Source organism: Eurytemora carolleeae, unplaced genomic scaffold, assembly GCF_000591075.1.
Source record: "Eurytemora carolleeae unplaced genomic scaffold, Eaff_2.0 scaffold761, whole genome shotgun sequence".
NCBI lineage: Eukaryota > Metazoa > Arthropoda > Copepoda > Calanoida > Temoridae > Eurytemora > Eurytemora carolleeae.
The window spans coordinates 63,837-79,822 of NW_019396732.1; the positions used below are offsets into that span (position 1 = coordinate 63,837).

At 33.6% G+C, this 15,986-nt stretch overlaps 3 protein-coding genes across 4 annotated transcripts in view; all 3 read left to right on the forward strand.

Moving 5' to 3' along the window:
- The window catches only part of LOC111707912 (guanine nucleotide-binding protein-like 1), a 20,851-nt gene extending 7,937 nt beyond the window's left edge, over positions 1-12,914 (forward strand). The window contains exons 11-21 of the mRNA XM_023481099.1: positions 184-265; positions 1,139-1,226; positions 2,826-2,937; positions 3,373-3,449; positions 4,229-4,290; positions 4,530-4,611; positions 5,886-6,000; positions 6,656-6,690; positions 10,271-10,349; positions 11,505-11,641; positions 12,500-12,914. Of these exons, the coding sequence (XP_023336867.1) occupies positions 184-265; positions 1,139-1,226; positions 2,826-2,937; positions 3,373-3,449; positions 4,229-4,290; positions 4,530-4,611; positions 5,886-6,000; positions 6,656-6,690; positions 10,271-10,349; positions 11,505-11,641; positions 12,500-12,606 (976 nt within the window). The 3' untranslated portion in view covers positions 12,607-12,914. The remainder of the gene's footprint in view (positions 1-183; positions 266-1,138; positions 1,227-2,825; positions 2,938-3,372; positions 3,450-4,228; positions 4,291-4,529; positions 4,612-5,885; positions 6,001-6,655; positions 6,691-10,270; positions 10,350-11,504; positions 11,642-12,499) is intronic.
- On the forward strand, positions 6,697-10,264 carry LOC111707913 (uncharacterized). Of its 2 annotated transcripts, XR_002766550.1 has the most exons (3): positions 6,697-7,689; positions 7,814-7,914; positions 8,133-8,223. XR_002766550.1 is itself a non-coding variant. In XM_023481100.1 (2 exons), the coding sequence occupies exons 1-2, from the start codon at positions 7,009-7,011 to the stop codon at positions 8,271-8,273; spliced, it is 822 nt and encodes a 273-aa protein (XP_023336868.1). In that variant the 5' UTR covers positions 6,697-7,008; the 3' UTR covers positions 8,274-10,264. The 2 variants fall into 2 exon arrangements, 1 of the variants encoding a protein (XP_023336868.1); XM_023481100.1 differs by lacking the exon at positions 7,814-7,914 and having other exon boundaries at positions 8,133-10,264.
- LOC111707914 (coiled-coil domain-containing protein 58-like) lies at positions 12,774-15,747 on the forward strand. Its single transcript, XM_023481101.1, has 5 exons — positions 12,774-12,982; positions 13,458-13,540; positions 13,842-13,890; positions 14,388-14,505; positions 15,224-15,747. Exons 1-5 carry the CDS (start codon positions 12,801-12,803, stop codon positions 15,317-15,319), a joined length of 528 nt encoding a protein of 175 aa, XP_023336869.1. The 5' UTR covers positions 12,774-12,800; the 3' UTR covers positions 15,320-15,747.
- Positions 15,748-15,986: the final 239 nt, after the last annotated feature.

A 15,986-nucleotide genomic window follows, 5' to 3' on the forward strand; every position in this document is an offset into this window, starting at 1 on the left:
AAGGCAGCCCCCCCCCCCCTACATCAAATGTGCCAACTCCACCATCCCCTTTTACTACTTGAAAATCAATTTATTAACTGAATTGGGTCTCTATGTACACTAGAGGCACAGCCGTCTCTCTATCCCACAGTTTTTGGGATCTCACTGCTCTTTACGTAATGGTAATAACTATTAACTGTTAAGGAAAAAGAAGACGTTGTTCAGCATTGTCACTGAAGCATCTCAGCAAATCTATGATATTTGTGAAAAGTTGTACGGAGATAAGGTAAATCTTACAGCATAGCGGGAATACATTTTACAAAACCTTCCCTTCACTTCATATTTAAAGGTCAACCTGGCTAAACGTAGTTTAAAATCAACTTGTATATTCATGCCTAAATATCAGCCTGTACTAAGATAAATGTCAAACTGTAAATAGTTAACTTGGTCAAATTGTATTTAGATACAGGTCAAACTGTAAATAGTTAACTTGGTCAAACTGTACGTGGTTAAGGGTGACATTTAACCAATAACAGTTTTACAGTTAACTGTGTACAAGTTGATTTTTAAATATGTACAGTTTACATATTGTACATATTTACACAAATTTGACTTCTTTCTAACTATTAATATTAATATTAAAAACGCACAGCGCACAGGTTGACTAACTTTTATTTGTTAGACCTTTATCTTAATGTACAGACTGATCTTTTACTGTTTACAGGTTGACTTTAGTCGTTTACAGGTTGACCTATATCTGTGTGTACAGGTTGACTTTAATTTCTGCAGGTTGACCTTTTACTGTTTACAAGCTGACCTTTAACTATTTACAGGTTGACTTTTAGCCGTTTACAGGTTGACCTATATCTTGCAGGTTGACCTTTTATTGTTTACAAGCTGACCTTTAACTATTTACAGGTTGACTTTTAGCCGTTTACAGGTTGACCTTTATCTGTATGTACAGGTTTCCTTTAATTTCTGCAGGTTGACCTTTTACTGTTTACAAGCTGACCTTTAACTATTTACAAGTTGACTTTTATCCGTTTACAGGTTGACCTATATCTGTATGTACAGCTTTCCTTTACTTTCTACAGGTTCACTGGTTATAGGTTTGACCTTTACCTATGTACAATTGTTATTTTTAAAATAATATGTACAGGTTGACCTATCAAGCTGGCAGAAAAAGATAGAAGGAAGCAAAGATCATGAGACTAGAGTAGTTCATGAAACATATGATCACACTAAAGGTGAAAAATTAGAATTATTCCCATCATCATTAGTTTTGCTGCCCATTATTAATCATCTCTTATAATCAGAACTTAAACTTAAAGGATAATTTTTACCTTAAATTTGCATTACTAGAAATTATGATGTTTGACGAATTCCAGGGTTGACGTTGTTTAATTTTTTTATTTGACTATTCTCCAAACATGTAAAATGTATTTTTCTGTAAAGTTAAGTATTTTTCGCGAATAACAATAGAAAATTGTATATTGCAGAAAAATTTTAATATAATTTTCAGAGAGGTTTTTTTATTTTAATAACACCTGGCTGCCTGGGACATCCTAATAATACGCCCTACTGTAGATACTGAGATGAAAGAAGGGACTCTAACTATTGGTACCATGGGACATCCTAATAATACACCCTACTGTAGATACTGAGATGAAAGAAGGGACTATAACTATTGGTACCCTGGGACATCCTAATAATACACCCTATTGTAGATACTGAGATGAAAGAGGGGACTCTAACTATTGGTACTCTGGGACATCCTAATAATACACCCTATTGTAGATACTGAGATGAAAGAGGGGACTCTAACTATTGGGACTCTTGGACATCCTAATAATACACCCTACTGTAGATACTGAGATGAAAGAAGGGACTCTAACTATTGGTACCCTAGGACATCCTAATAATACACCCTACTGTAGATACTGAGATGAAAGAAGGGACTCTAACTATTGGTACCCTAGGACATCCTAATAATACACCCAACTGTAGATACTGAGATGAAAGAAGGGACTCTAACTATAGGTACCCCGGGACATCCTAATAATACACCCTACTGTAGATACTGAGATGAAAGAAGGGACTCAAACTATTGGTACTCTGGGACATCCTAATAATACACCCAACAGTAGATACTGAGATGAAAGAAGGGACTCTAACTATTGGTACCCTGGGACAACCTAATAATACACTCTGTTGTAGATACTGAGATGAAAGAAGGAACTCTTAACTATTGGTACTCTGGGACATCCTAATAATACACTCTGTTGTAGATACTGAGATGAAAGAGGGGACTCTAACTATTGGTACTCTGGGACATCCTAATAATACACCCTATTACTGTAGATACTGAGATGAAAGAGGGGACTCTAACTATTGGTACCCTGGGACATCCTAATAATACACTCTACTGTAGATACTGAGATGAAAGAGGGGACTCTAACTATTGGTACCCTGGGACATCCTAATAATACACCCTACTGTACATACTGAGATGAAAGAAGGGACTCTAACTATTGGTACTCTTGGACATCCTAATAATACAATCTGTTGTAGATACTGAGATGAAAGAGGGGACTCTAACTATTCGTACCCTGGGACATCCTAATAATACACTCTGTTGTAGATACTGAGATGAAAGAGGGGACTCTAACTATTGGTACTCTGGGACATCCTAATAATACACCCTACTGTAGATACTGAGATGAAAGAAGGGACTCTAACTATTGGTACCCTGGGACATCCTAATAATACATGTTGTAGATACTGAGATGAAAGAGGGGACTCTAACTATTGGTACTCTGGGACATCCTAATAATACACCCTTGTAGATACTGAGATGAAAGAAGGGACTCTAACTATTGGTACCCTGGGACATCCTAATGTTGGCAAATCAAGTTTAATCAACTCGTTGTGCGGGAAGAAGGTTGTCAGTGTCTCACGGTAAACCAATTGAAAATTTTACCAAAAATTATATTTATAAATGTTTCATCTTTAGATTTTCAATAATGGGGACAATATAAGTTAACTCAGAAGAGAAAACATTCCTTTCTCAAAAATTGTGTTCTGGAAGAGGCATTGGACGTAATTATTAATATGTAGAACTCCTTTGGCCGAATTTTAAGAATTTGAGCCGCGGCTTAAATTTGAGACGCGGCAAATATGGTTGGTTCCACATAGAATTATTTTCAATTTTTCAAGATTTAAAAATTCGGACTCTGGTCACACCAAACTATTAATATTTAGAACCCCTGGTCACACCAAACTATTAATATTTAGAACCCCTGGTCACACCAAACTATTAATATTTAGAACTCCTGGTCACACCAAACTATTAATATTTAGAACTCCTGGTCACACCAAACTATTAATATTTAGAACCCCTGGTCACACCAAACACTTCCAGACTATTTTTCTGACCAAAACAGTTCGACTTTGTGATTGCCCGGGATTAGGTAATTTTTTGCTATAATTTTCCTATAAGTTTTACTTGAATTTGACTTCTTGAATGACTTGAATGGTTTGAATGGCTGGAATGGCTTGAATGACTTGAATGTCTTGAATGACTTGAATGACTTGAATGGTTGTAATGGCTTGAATGACTTAAATGACTTGAATGTCTTGAACGACTTGAACGAATTGAATGACTTGAATGACTTGAATGACTCGAATGACTTGAACGACTTGAATGACTTGAATGACTTGAATGACTTGAATGACTTGAATGACTTGAATTTCTTGAATGGTTGTAATGGCTTGAATGACTTGAATGACTTGAATGGCGTTAAAGACTTGAGTGGCTTGAATTGCTTAAATGACTTGAATGATTTAAATGGCTTGATTGGCTTGAATGGCTTGAATGGCGTTAAAGACTTGAGTGGCTTTAAAGACTTGAATGGCTTGAATTGCTTAAATGACTTGAATGATTAAAATGGCTTGATTGGCTTGAATGGCTTGAATGGCTTGAATGAATTGAATGACTTGAATGAATTGAATGACTTGAATGAATCGAATGACTCGAATGAATTGAATGACTAGAATGACTTGAACGACTTGAATGATTTGAATAACTTGAATGACTTGAATGACTTGAATGACTTGAATGACTTTACTGGCTGGTATGGCTAGAATGGCTTGAATTACTTGAATGACTTGATTGACTTGATTGACTTGAATGACTTGATTGACTTGAATGACTTAACTTGATGAACGAAGCGAAAGATGAATATTTAAGTATTTCCCTCGAAAGCTCCAAGACAACTACAAGTGTTAATGGGAAGTTTTCCTATTGCGCAGGTTAGCATCATTATCTTATTTAACTGTTTTCAAAGTTATTTTACTCAATCCTTTTCTGTGAGGGGGGGATTTACCACAGACTTCTCTTTTTATTAGATTGTTAAAATTATATTTTTTTTTAATTTTTAAAATAACATTTCTATTCTCAACAGTCGGACTTATCCTTTATTATCTATTAAAACACTTGAATGGTCTTTTGAAATTGTGCTTACAATCCCTTTAAATATATTTTTTTTCAGCTAAGGGAGCCTTATAGTGTAGTTCAGTTGCTTGCAGAGAGGGTTGATCTTCCAAAACTACTAGATCTTCAGCTCCCTTCAGGTACGTTGGTAGGCGATTATATCAATTAAATGATAACGACTTTTGATTTAAATTTTGATTTATATCAAGCTTTTAAATAGCATGAACAGTGAACACACAATAACTCAGGGAAAAAGAGAAGTTGTCAATTTAAAAAGCTTTTCTATAATTACTCTTAAACTTGTAATAACAATTAAAACCTAAACAAAGTCGTTTTTATTATATTGATATAATTGCCTACCACCGTAGGATATAATATAAACCTATTAGACCTTCAGCTCCCTTCAGGTAGGTTATAAACCTACTAGACCTTCAGCTCCCTTCAGGTAGGTTATAAACCTATTAGACCTTCAGCTATAAACCTACACTAGACCTTCAGCTTCCTTCATTTAGGTTATAATACAAGTTCCTAATCGACCTTCAGCTCACTTTCAGGTAGTATACATTATAAACCTACTAGACATTCAGCTCCCTTCAGGTAGGATATAAACCTACTAGACCTTTAGCTCCCTTTAGGTAGGCTATAAGTTCCTACTAGACCTTAAGCTGCCTTCAGGTAGGATATAATATAAACCCACTAGACCTTCTGCTCCCTTCAGGTAGGATATAATATAAACCTACAAGACCTTCAGCTCCCTTCAGGTAGGATATTAACCTACTAGACCTTCAGCTCCCTTCAGGTAGGATATAATATAAACCTACAAGACCTTCAGCTCCCTTAAGGTAGGATATTAACCTATTAGACCTATAGCTCCCTTCAGGTAGACCTTCAGCTTCATGGCCTATAAGATCTTCAGCTCCCTTCAGGTAGGATATTAACCTACTAGACCTTCAGCTCCCTTCAGGTAGGATATTAACCTATTAGACCTATAGCTCCCTTAAGGTAGACCTTCAGCTTCATGGCCTATAAGATATTTAGCTCCCTTTATGGGATATTTTGTAGACTTGTTCATTTTTCTGAAAATCTTGTTTTTTTTTCAACATTCCCGGATTTTTTTGGATTTCTTAACCTGTTATGTATCTGTATAGTTTTTTATATTGCAATATCTGGAACTAACCATATGACACTGCTTTTTAAATGAAATGAAGATGATAAAATATTAATATTCGCGGATTTTTTGGTTAAAACGTATTATGTTAAGTGTTTTAAAAATTACCATTTTTTCTTTGCGATATCTTAAAAAATTATTCGGAGGGCATACTACTTCTTTCCAACTGGTTCGGACCTAATTTTCATTCAGTTAAACTCGTCAAAATTCAAGTTTAGATATTATTAAAATGTTTACATATTTTAGATGAAAAGGAGTGGTCAGCTTTCCTAATTTGCGAAGCTTTTGCAGTAAAAAAAGGATTCACTACGGCAAGGACAAGTCGACCTGACTCTTACAGAGCAGCTAATATGATTCTTAGGTTAGATGGGGACTAAAATTGTATTAATTCTCAAAAGTAATGATGACGTAAGTTCAAATGACTCTTAATTTATATAGTGGCATATCCGATTTATAAGGATAGCCTTGTTGCCTGATTAAGTATATAAAGATATTTAGTATTAATTATTTTCAATTGTAGTTTCTCTTTTAAGTGCGTATGTATTCTTCAGAATCCATAGAATAAATTGTTAGAATTAACTCCTTTTCAATGTGGAAAAGTGACGATGTCTTAAAGTATAAATAAAAAGGGTACTTTTGTGAATCGGGCGTACCCACTCTTTAACTAGAAGTTCACTTGATGTTACAACGACATTCCCTTTATGTGTAAAAATAGAAATAAGAAAAAATATTGTTGAAAAAAAAAGTTATATTTAAGTTAAATATTTATGTTTCTAGAGTATTTAATTTGTTTTTCCATTACGTATTTATTTTTAACTGGAAGAGACAAGTGATTTATTCAGATTAGGCAAAGAGAATGAAAAATTCAGATTTTTAAAAGAAATTAAGAAAAGAATGAGAAAATGAATTATATGAAACTGATAGTAAAAATGGTAAATTTAAGTTTGGGGTGTAAGAAATGTAAATTAAAAATATTTGAATTAATTAAACATTTATTAATTTTTTTCTATTTTTAGGTTTGCCTTGGATGGGAGAATATGTCTCACTTATCGTAAGTAATATTTGAATAAAGTTAATTTTTTTCCGGCTCTAATTTTATATGTACACCCTGTATAAATTGGAAACTGACAGCTTATTAAACCCGGTTAAGAAACACCAATGACATCGTCATCGAAGATTTGTATGAATTATATTCAAAATCATTTTAAATACGCAATTTGGTTTTGCGTAGATAGAGACTAAGTACGCAGTAGGTTTGTGTTCATGTGAGGGTAGGAGGGGGGGAGGGGTTATATGACCGTTATTAAGAGAAGTAATCCGACCTTGCGAAAGGAAACCTTATCATTAAATGAAATAAGTTTGTAGCGTGATGAACCAGATTCCTCAATATGATTTTACTGCTCCTGTCCCGGTGGTGCCAGGAGCGGTCTCCTCAGATATTACTGATGCTCCTCTTTTTAATGGTGGGAGCAGAGCTGTTTTTGCTGCTCCTTCTTGCTATAACGGAGATTTTACTTCTCCCTCTGCTGATAATACCCTTCCTGTAACTTGGAGATTCTCAGATCCTGTCCGTCTTCTACCGCTCTCATCCACCCAACGAGCTTCCCATGCTGCCAACCACCCTGAGAATCTAATCACCACCCTTCAAAACCGCCTGGTCACCCTGTGGAGATACATCAAACCTGCTCCAGAGCATGTCCCTCCTAAAGATACTGAGTATGAGGGGGATACAGATGAAAGTGATACATCCTTCAATGATATTGGAGATGATGATTTTGAATCTGACTCCCTAGAGTCTGAAGAAGAGGTTGGAGCTGATCCAGGTCCGAAGGAGGAGAGAAGAAAACTTTCGAACATGCTGCTCACCCTGCAGGGTATAACAGAGCAGGTTAAACTGCTGAAAGAAGAGAATAAGAAGCTCCAGACTTCTGTTGAATCACTGGAGTGCAATAATATAGCACTTTTACGGAGGTGTGAAAATAACCCTAATAATCATCAAACCAAACTTTATCCGAAGAATCTCTCAACGCAAATTAGAAAACTTGTCAAGGTTAGGATTGTTACTGTAATTATTATCATTATTATACTAAAAATATTTATTATTATCATACTATTAATTATACTAATAAGATAGTAATACTATTATACTATTTTTTACTCTTAACAACTTTTAGACGACTGTACGGAGTTTATATTCGGTCTGTTTCCTGCAACTGTAAAATTGTTTCTTTCTTTGCTTAACTGTTTAATAGGCTATTAAAAGACTATATTCAAGGTAGAACATTTAATTTATTCTTGAGCGCGTCATATTCTAAGAACTAAAGGTCGTCTTTACAGTATCAACCTTTGTTGTAAACCTGTATCATTATTAATTCAAAATGCTTGTTCATGGTCAAAGTTCAAGATCCTATAAGAAAAATGATGATATTCGAAAATTCGGTATGTCTCAAAAAAAGTATCATCATATGTTAAATAATATTTATAAATGTTTAGGATAATTATCGCATCAGGATACCTGAGTCTGATATCAAGGCTTGCTACAAGATGCCTGAGGGCACCCTGGTGTTCAGAATGAAAAATGATGGCGATGCGCCTTCAGGCAAATACTGGGAACATCTTAGAAGAACCAAGTAACATCCTGGGAATATCTAAGAAGAACCAAGTAACATCGTGGAAACTTCTTAGAAGAAGCAAGTTAAGAATGAATGGGATATGAATGGGATCTTTAAGTTTGATCCGTTTCAATTGTGCTTTCCTCTCAAAAGTAACCTGAGCTGGGATTTTTTGAATAGTGGATATTGGGATTAATGCTTAATCTCCTCTTTTACTTAATCTACATATTAAATAATGCTTGTTCTCCTCTTGTTATTAATCTCCAGATTTATTAACCGATCGGGATTAAGGATATCCCAGCTCTGCTCATTTCTGCCTCCAAAACTATTATGGAAACTTTCAGAACAAAACTGTTCACATGCATCAACGATTTCTTCCACATTATTGATCAGATAAAGATTTTAAGCGAACAGTGTGAATCCGACATGCCCCTCTTTCAATGGAGGGTCGATTGAAATGACATCAACATTCCCTGTAAGGAGAATCTAAGAATTTTCAAACTACATTCATGTTGCTGCTTCATTCCATTTTAGAATTCTTCTAATGTTAACGGATTACAACCTAAACTAAATACTAGTTAGTCTCGTAACAACCTAACTAAATACTAGTTAGTCTCGTAACAACCTAAACTATAAATACTAGTTAGTGTCGTAACAACCTAACTAAATACTAGTTAGTGTCGTAAGAACCAAAAAAATCACAAAATAAATTATCAAATAGCTATCGCAGTAAAAAAAGTGCTGTAAAAATCGGTAAAATATATCTGTTTTATTGTGAACTATTTATTTACCTATATTAGTTACATAAATAAATATATTTTTAATGATTATGACATTAAGATACTGAATATAACTGGAGGATTGGTGTTACTTAATCTTTTAGAAAAAAATATTCACATATTTCTTCTTAAATTATTAGTTCCCTCTAAAATTAGGATTAACTGAAGCATTTTTTGCGTAAATTTTCACTAATACGTTTTTTGGGGGAGGGAGGACTGATTTTTACAACTGCTCAGAGCTAAGGTTGGTTTACAATTTACATAGCAAGGGATGATACTACATATGTGTTGTGAAAACTGCTCATAGTTATGTTTTCTTACCATAGCTTATTTAATTTATATCATACAGGGTTACCAGCAAAGAATTATACTTTTATGACGACCTTATCCTCTTTAAATGTGACGATGTGAAGGTTGAATTTAGTATTTTGTTTTGAATAAAGTCTATCCAAGGTATATTAAAGCATCTGGCTAAAAAAAGAAGAAAAATATGGCAACAGGGAACCCTGTGTGCCAAAAACATTTGAGTTAATTAATTTTGTTCAGTCGTTACTGAAGTCCCATCCTTTGTGGGTTACCTTGTAAACTCTTCGTAGTTTGGTTTACATGGCATGGGTTGATTTCAAATTAATCCAAACTTGTATAGGCTGTGGTATAAATTTGTAAGTTTTCCACCTCTAATTATCTTGAACATTTTTTCCCTCTTATTTTCTCTTTCCATTTTTTCCCTCTTATTTTCTCAGACACTCATTTTGGGGGTTCTTTTCCTTTAACTAGGGAATGTTATTGATGAGAATTTAAAAATGAGTGAATTGTGGTGTAAAAAGTAACAAAAAAAACTTTTCCATTTTATGCACAATGTTTTCACCGGCGAGGGGGAGGGGGGGGATTATGTAACCTATTTATATCGTCTGATTGATTGATTAATTGACTGAAAGATAGGTAACCAAAATGGATGGGAGCTTAAGTCTGATCACTATGGATTAAGGGTTGACCGCAATTATTATCTTCTATATAATAAATCTCTTATATATTTATACATATATAATATATATATATAAGTATTTACATGTTTGTTAAAGTTGGCCAAACAGCTTGACCAATTTGCTGACATTTTTTAGAAAAACCATGGGGGTGGCGAAATAAAAAAATCATGTTTTTAATTTAAAAAAATTTCCTCAAAGAGTAATTTTAAACTTCACGGGTAACAGCGGGCAATGCAGCTAGTTTATATATTTAGATCCTCCGAACTACAAGGAAGAGAACTGGAAGAATCATCCAGACGCATTTTTAGCAGAAGAGGTTACTGCCAGGAAAAGGTAAAATAATGAAAGTGAAAGATAGACACGATATTTTGACAGAAAACTACCGATCAACTATATATATATATATATATATATAAAGTTATCTCTGTTTGTCTGTTTGCCGGTTCATTTGCATTAAATGTTGATTGGGGAACTCGGGACTGAAAGCCACAGGAATGTTCGTAGCTTTATTTTGATATTATAATATGAGTTCGCCATCTTTTATTTTGAAAGTGTAGTTTCCCGGTAAAAGCGACCAAGTGCGGGTAAACTGTGGAATTAACTATGAGTAACCTGGGCAAGGCTGGGATCCCAAGCTAGAACTAAAATATTTCCGTAATTTTTGCGCGCAATAAACGCAACGGAATTGCTCGCTATAGCGCTCAATTCCGTCCAACTTTTTTGCATTGTGTTTCATTTTTTTTATTTTTTGATAATATTAAATTTAAACCTTATGGCAAGCAATAATTGCAATAATTGCAATTCCGTTCAACATCAAAAAAATTAAATTTAATCTTTGGTAGTGGCATACTAAACTGAACTTCTAACATTTCGTCTCAAATTCTAGGTAAATTGAATTTAAACTTTATCTTTTGTTTCATAATATTCATATGCAGCATGATAATCAGAAAACTTTTGGCATAGGAAGACGACATTTTAGACTCAAGCAGACCCATTTAACTGAATAAGTGATTTAATAAGTCAGTAATTAAAATTTTTGTAACAATATCAATTACACCGTAATGTTGTTTTTCTGTATATTAGTTTTCTGGTTCTCACTGTAGCAAAATATATAATTTTGATTAAACAAGCCTTACAATTTTAACCAAGAAGGTTTCCATTTTAATGTTCATCCAATTTGAGCAAAGGAAAAATGTATCATGTTAAGTTGTTAATGAGTAGCCTAACCACAAGAAACTTCAAAGTTTGATAATTGTTGAAACAATTGACCTTCAGGTCTAGATTATTTTAGAATCTACAAGAATATTTCCATTGTTGTATCTGCTGCATAAATATGTAAGTCACAGTTAAAAGTATTTCATAGTTTCCTTGTTCGTAATTAGATTGCAATTCCCCACAAAGAAATGGCGCAAGAGCAAGCAATCATTGCGCGCAATTTCGCGCAACGGAATTCGAATTGGAAGCCCTACTCAAGAGGGTTGTTTTTAGAGCTGTGGAGTCCGAGTATCTGAAGGGAGGAGAGGGATTGTCTGGAGATGGAGCACGTAGTCAAGATGATGATGAGGATAGGGATGATGAGCAGGAGGAGGAAGAGGAAGAGTATGATGAGGATGAAGATAAATCTGGTGAGATTTTAGAATTATTACTTAAGTGTAAAAATAATACAATAAAAGCCTAGGTCTGTTTTAACAAAGCCTTTTTAAAATATGGAAATATTTTGAGATTTCTATATTTCTTGTTCTTCATTTTTTCTTGATCCTTCATTCATACTTTGGTTAATTTTGAAAAGAAAAAGAAAATTTTTTTTTGATGTTCTTGTAATTAGTCATTTTTTTAACTGTCAAGAGATTTCCCTTCCACTTTTTTCTGATCAATTTCCTTTTTTTCTTCTTGCTTCTTGTTTCTTGTATTTACATTTTAAGGCCTTTCAAAATAGTTTTTTTTCGACATCGAGTTGTGGAGAAGGTTGGAGAGAGATAAGGAGGTTTGTAGGAGGAAGGGTATAGGGGATTGCTCCCTGTTGTCCTTCTTTATTATACTCTATCTGAGTTAAGGGGGATTAAGGAAAACCCATAACTGCACCCCTTATGCAAAATGGGGAGTTGTGAGCCCTGAAGCTCTCATGAGAGGAATCTTCCATAAAAGTCCAGTCCTCACATCTGGTTGAGTAAAAAACTGGTATCATTGTGAATGGCTTGTATGCCCACGAGGGGTTGAACTTTTTTCAGCACACCAAGCTGAAGATGAAGTTTTGTTTTAATCTATGCACAATTCTTGCTTCTCCTGTAGGATATGAGATGCGTAACTAACTCAGTACTTCTCCAGGCTGTAATTATGGGACCGCATAGGATAGGTCCGCTCTCTTCCGAGGCAGTCATGCAACTGACACTCCTGTATTTATATCAGGTTAAAGATGGGAACTATTAAGATTTATGTATATAACTTGGAAAAAAGGGAAATCTTTTTACAATATACTTAACTAGATGAGGAGAATGATGAGTATGATACTGAGAGCGATGATGATGATGATGATGACACTGTTATGCAGTCTGGATCCAAAAACCCATTTGCTCTACTCTCAAATGATTAGAAAAACTGGAATTATTTTTTGATTCTACTTGCTAAAAAAATTATTCACCAGCTACTGCATTAATAATTGAGATTTTAAAACTTTGTACACGCACAAGGTATTTTTGCTGAAAACTTACGTTTCAGCGATGTCGCGCCAAAAAAAGTATTGTTTAGCCTTTTCTTAATTCATAATTATAAATTTTACTGTGATCAATGTATCAAATTTGTGATATAAATAAAAATCTTTTTGAAAAAGAATATTTTATTTTGAATCATTTTTATTCCAATCTCATATTCCCGTCTATTTATCTGTCCATCTATTGCAGAGCTAAAATGACTGGTATTAATCAGTGTGAAGATTATATGATGTTTCAGCGAGCACTAAAGCAACTTAGGTAGCTGATAAGTATTTGTTAATATTTATTTTAAAGAAAAGGAATGAAAAATTAAATTGCTCTCAAAGATTTCGCAGATTTACATAATCAACATTTTGTGAAGGCAAGATAAAATTACACCAAAGCCGCTGTAACGTTTATTGGAAAAAGTTAATTAGAGCTTAAAAAATTGACTATTTAACAAATTAAAAATTTTAAAACCTTTTTCTTGTTTCTTTTATTTTTGTGCTGAAACTTACTAAAACCATTCAGAAATTATGAACTTTTTATTAATCTATGCTGGATAATAATTGGAATTTGTGAGTATAGAGCAATTTTTTAACATTTGTCCCTTGGATCCGAATATTTGTGCGCTATTCCAGCCTGAGATGAAAAGTTATTTGCGGGTCTGACAAATTTGTTAATTATTATGGAAAAACTAAAATGGGATTCGAATTTTGAAATAAAATGTTCTTATTTTTTGTTTTTATTTTAGAGATATTGATGATAAAATCCTGTTTACCCTGAACTTGTCGACACCAACTCCATCTATCAAAGCACGTGGAACCAGTCCTACAGGAATCCAAACCTTCTCAGCTCACCGGGATTCATTGGGATGAAGAGGGGGGGGGGGGGCAATAATTATGTATTTTGGTAATTTAATAAAAATCAGCTTCCCCGCTACAATATGTTTGGAATGTTAACGCTTAAATGATAAAGGTTTTTATTGCTTGATTTTGTAAATTTGTTTAAGGGTACAAGAAGCTTTGTGGGTTAGAACTATCAAAACTTTTTTCATAATTCTTCAATAATCATATTTTTTTTAATAATTTATTTGTTTAATTCTTGAATCAAAGTTATGACTTGAAGGTTAATTAAGAATCTTGCCGTGAGCTCCAGCAAGAGATGGAGACTAACTATAAACACAGGTTAGGACTCAATTTAACAACAAACAATAAAATGAAGAGAGAAAAAATTATGTAGAAATTATTAATTAGGCTTTTTATTTCAATTTAAATTTGATGGGTCATTTTGTGTTCTGCAGCACAAAATTTTTAAATTTTTCACTAATCTTTCTTAAATATTTGAATTATAAACAATTGATATGAAATCAATGAATGTCTAACAAAGGTATCCTCAACCGACGTGACGCACGGTTGTGCTTTAGACAAAGAATCCATCAAGATTTTTTTAAGAAAGATTTTTGAAGATCTGGGAAAAAATGAAAGTCAAACATCAAAACGAAAGTTTTTCATACTTCTTACCCAAAATCTTACTTTAACTAATTCAGCGAATAAATGGATTAAACAAATTGTGTTGAAGAACAAATTATATTACTAAGTGGGAGAATGATTTAAAAAGAAATTTCACCCCTGATTAATGGAAGGAGATGGGGAAAACTTTCTTCATTTATTTTCCATTTTAGAAGTGAAAGTTTGAACCGTTGTATAAGCCTAATGGGTGGTGAGGTAAAGAAGTACAAATCAGATTTTGAAACTGGGAATGACGCTTCCCTACCTATTCTCAGAACTAAACAATCAACGGTAACCTATCAAGCCTCACCCTATCACAAAAAAAAACACTGTCATGTCCTTAGTTCAGGGAACTTTAAGGGGGTTGGGGTAATATGCAATGTTTTGGACAGAAATATAAAATGCCTAGCTTAAAATGTTAAATTCTGACACATTCGTCTAATGTTACTGGTTGCACATATTACACTCTAAAGAGTACCTTTTAAAGAGAAAATAATCAAATTTCAAAGGTGAAAAAATGAATATCCCATTATTTATTGAATATACAAACCGTTTTGGACTTTAATTACCACTTCAGAAAAGGCGAGTCGTTTGATCAGTGCTTAGGATCCTGATCCGTTGGATCCGCAAGATTTTGGCTTCCTGGATCCGGATCCGTGGATCCGCATATTTTTGCGGGTAAAATATCAACCAAAAACTGCAAAAAAACAAAACCTTTTTTACTTCTAAATCCAAAATCTGAATTTTTGAAAAAAAGATAGATTATAAAAATTGCCTCATTTCTGAATGATTTATCAAGTTTAAGGATAAAAATATGCGAAAAATTTGAAAATTATTTTTTGTTCAAAAGATTCAGTAAATCTTATAGAAATGACCTGGATCCGGATCCGCATTAAAATTAAATAGATCCTAAGCACTGCTCTTGATCCTACATATCCAATCCTTTTAACGCCAAGCTTAACTGTGTTGGGGGATATATCTATTAAATTAATATATTTTTTATGTTCAGCTTCGGATGCTACGTAATGAGATGAATGTAGAGGAAATTATCCAAGAAAGAACTAGATCTCTCTTCAATCTCAAGTGCAAAGAATTCCTCTCCTAGTAATAACATTTCAGTACTGCATTTTGCTTCATCATTTTGCCGTACATCAGGATTAGATGAATTTGTTATTTAGGCTGTCAAGTGTATTCTGTACATGATGTGTTCATTTCTGTTTAATTTTGTATTCATGACATAATGTTGTACACTGTACAGTACTTTTCCCAAGTCATTCTAAAAGATTCTAATGCACGAGCATAGTTTTCTGATAACCCAATTTGAAATTTCATTGTTATTGGAGTACTTTGTGCATTTAAAAGTAATGTACTGCACTCGTTTGTACTTTACAGTATGCATAAAACAATACTGCACTGTCTAATGAACTAAAAATGTACAGCTAATTTTGCAGAACTGAACACTGAAATGCTACACTTTATACCTTTTAATGAGATTTTTAATTGTTTTCTCACAAATATATTTTTAGTATAACATTTTTTTTTGTTAAGAAAAGTCAGAGTAAGAAACCTGTAACTAGGTTGGGTTAGTTGATGGTGTATATTTTCTTTAAATTAGGTATGTTTGCGTGTAATAAACCTTTAAAATAGACAGATTAGCTTTTCAGCTTGTTAATTCATTAAATATAAGACTACACACGACCACTGTTAATGCTGACTATATATTCTGTAACAAAAAATCAAAATTTGACCCCCGATGTCACAACTGTCCTTTT

Coding starts and splice junctions, on each gene's coding strand:
- LOC111707914 (XM_023481101.1), top strand. CDS start 12,801: ATGTATCAAATTTGTGATATAAATAAAAATCTTTTTGAAAAAGAATAT. Junction 13,541..13,841: donor ACGTGGAACCAGTCCTACAG/GAATCCAAACCT, acceptor AGGTTAATTAAG/AATCTTGCCGTGAGCTCCAG. Junction 14,506..15,223: donor TCAGAACTAAACAATCAACG/GTAACCTATCAA, acceptor TTTTATGTTCAG/CTTCGGATGCTACGTAATGA.
- LOC111707913 (XM_023481100.1), top strand. CDS start 7,009: ATGAACCAGATTCCTCAATATGATTTTACTGCTCCTGTCCCGGTGGTG. Junction 7,690..8,132: donor AAATTAGAAAACTTGTCAAG/GTTAGGATTGTT, acceptor ATAAATGTTTAG/GATAATTATCGCATCAGGAT.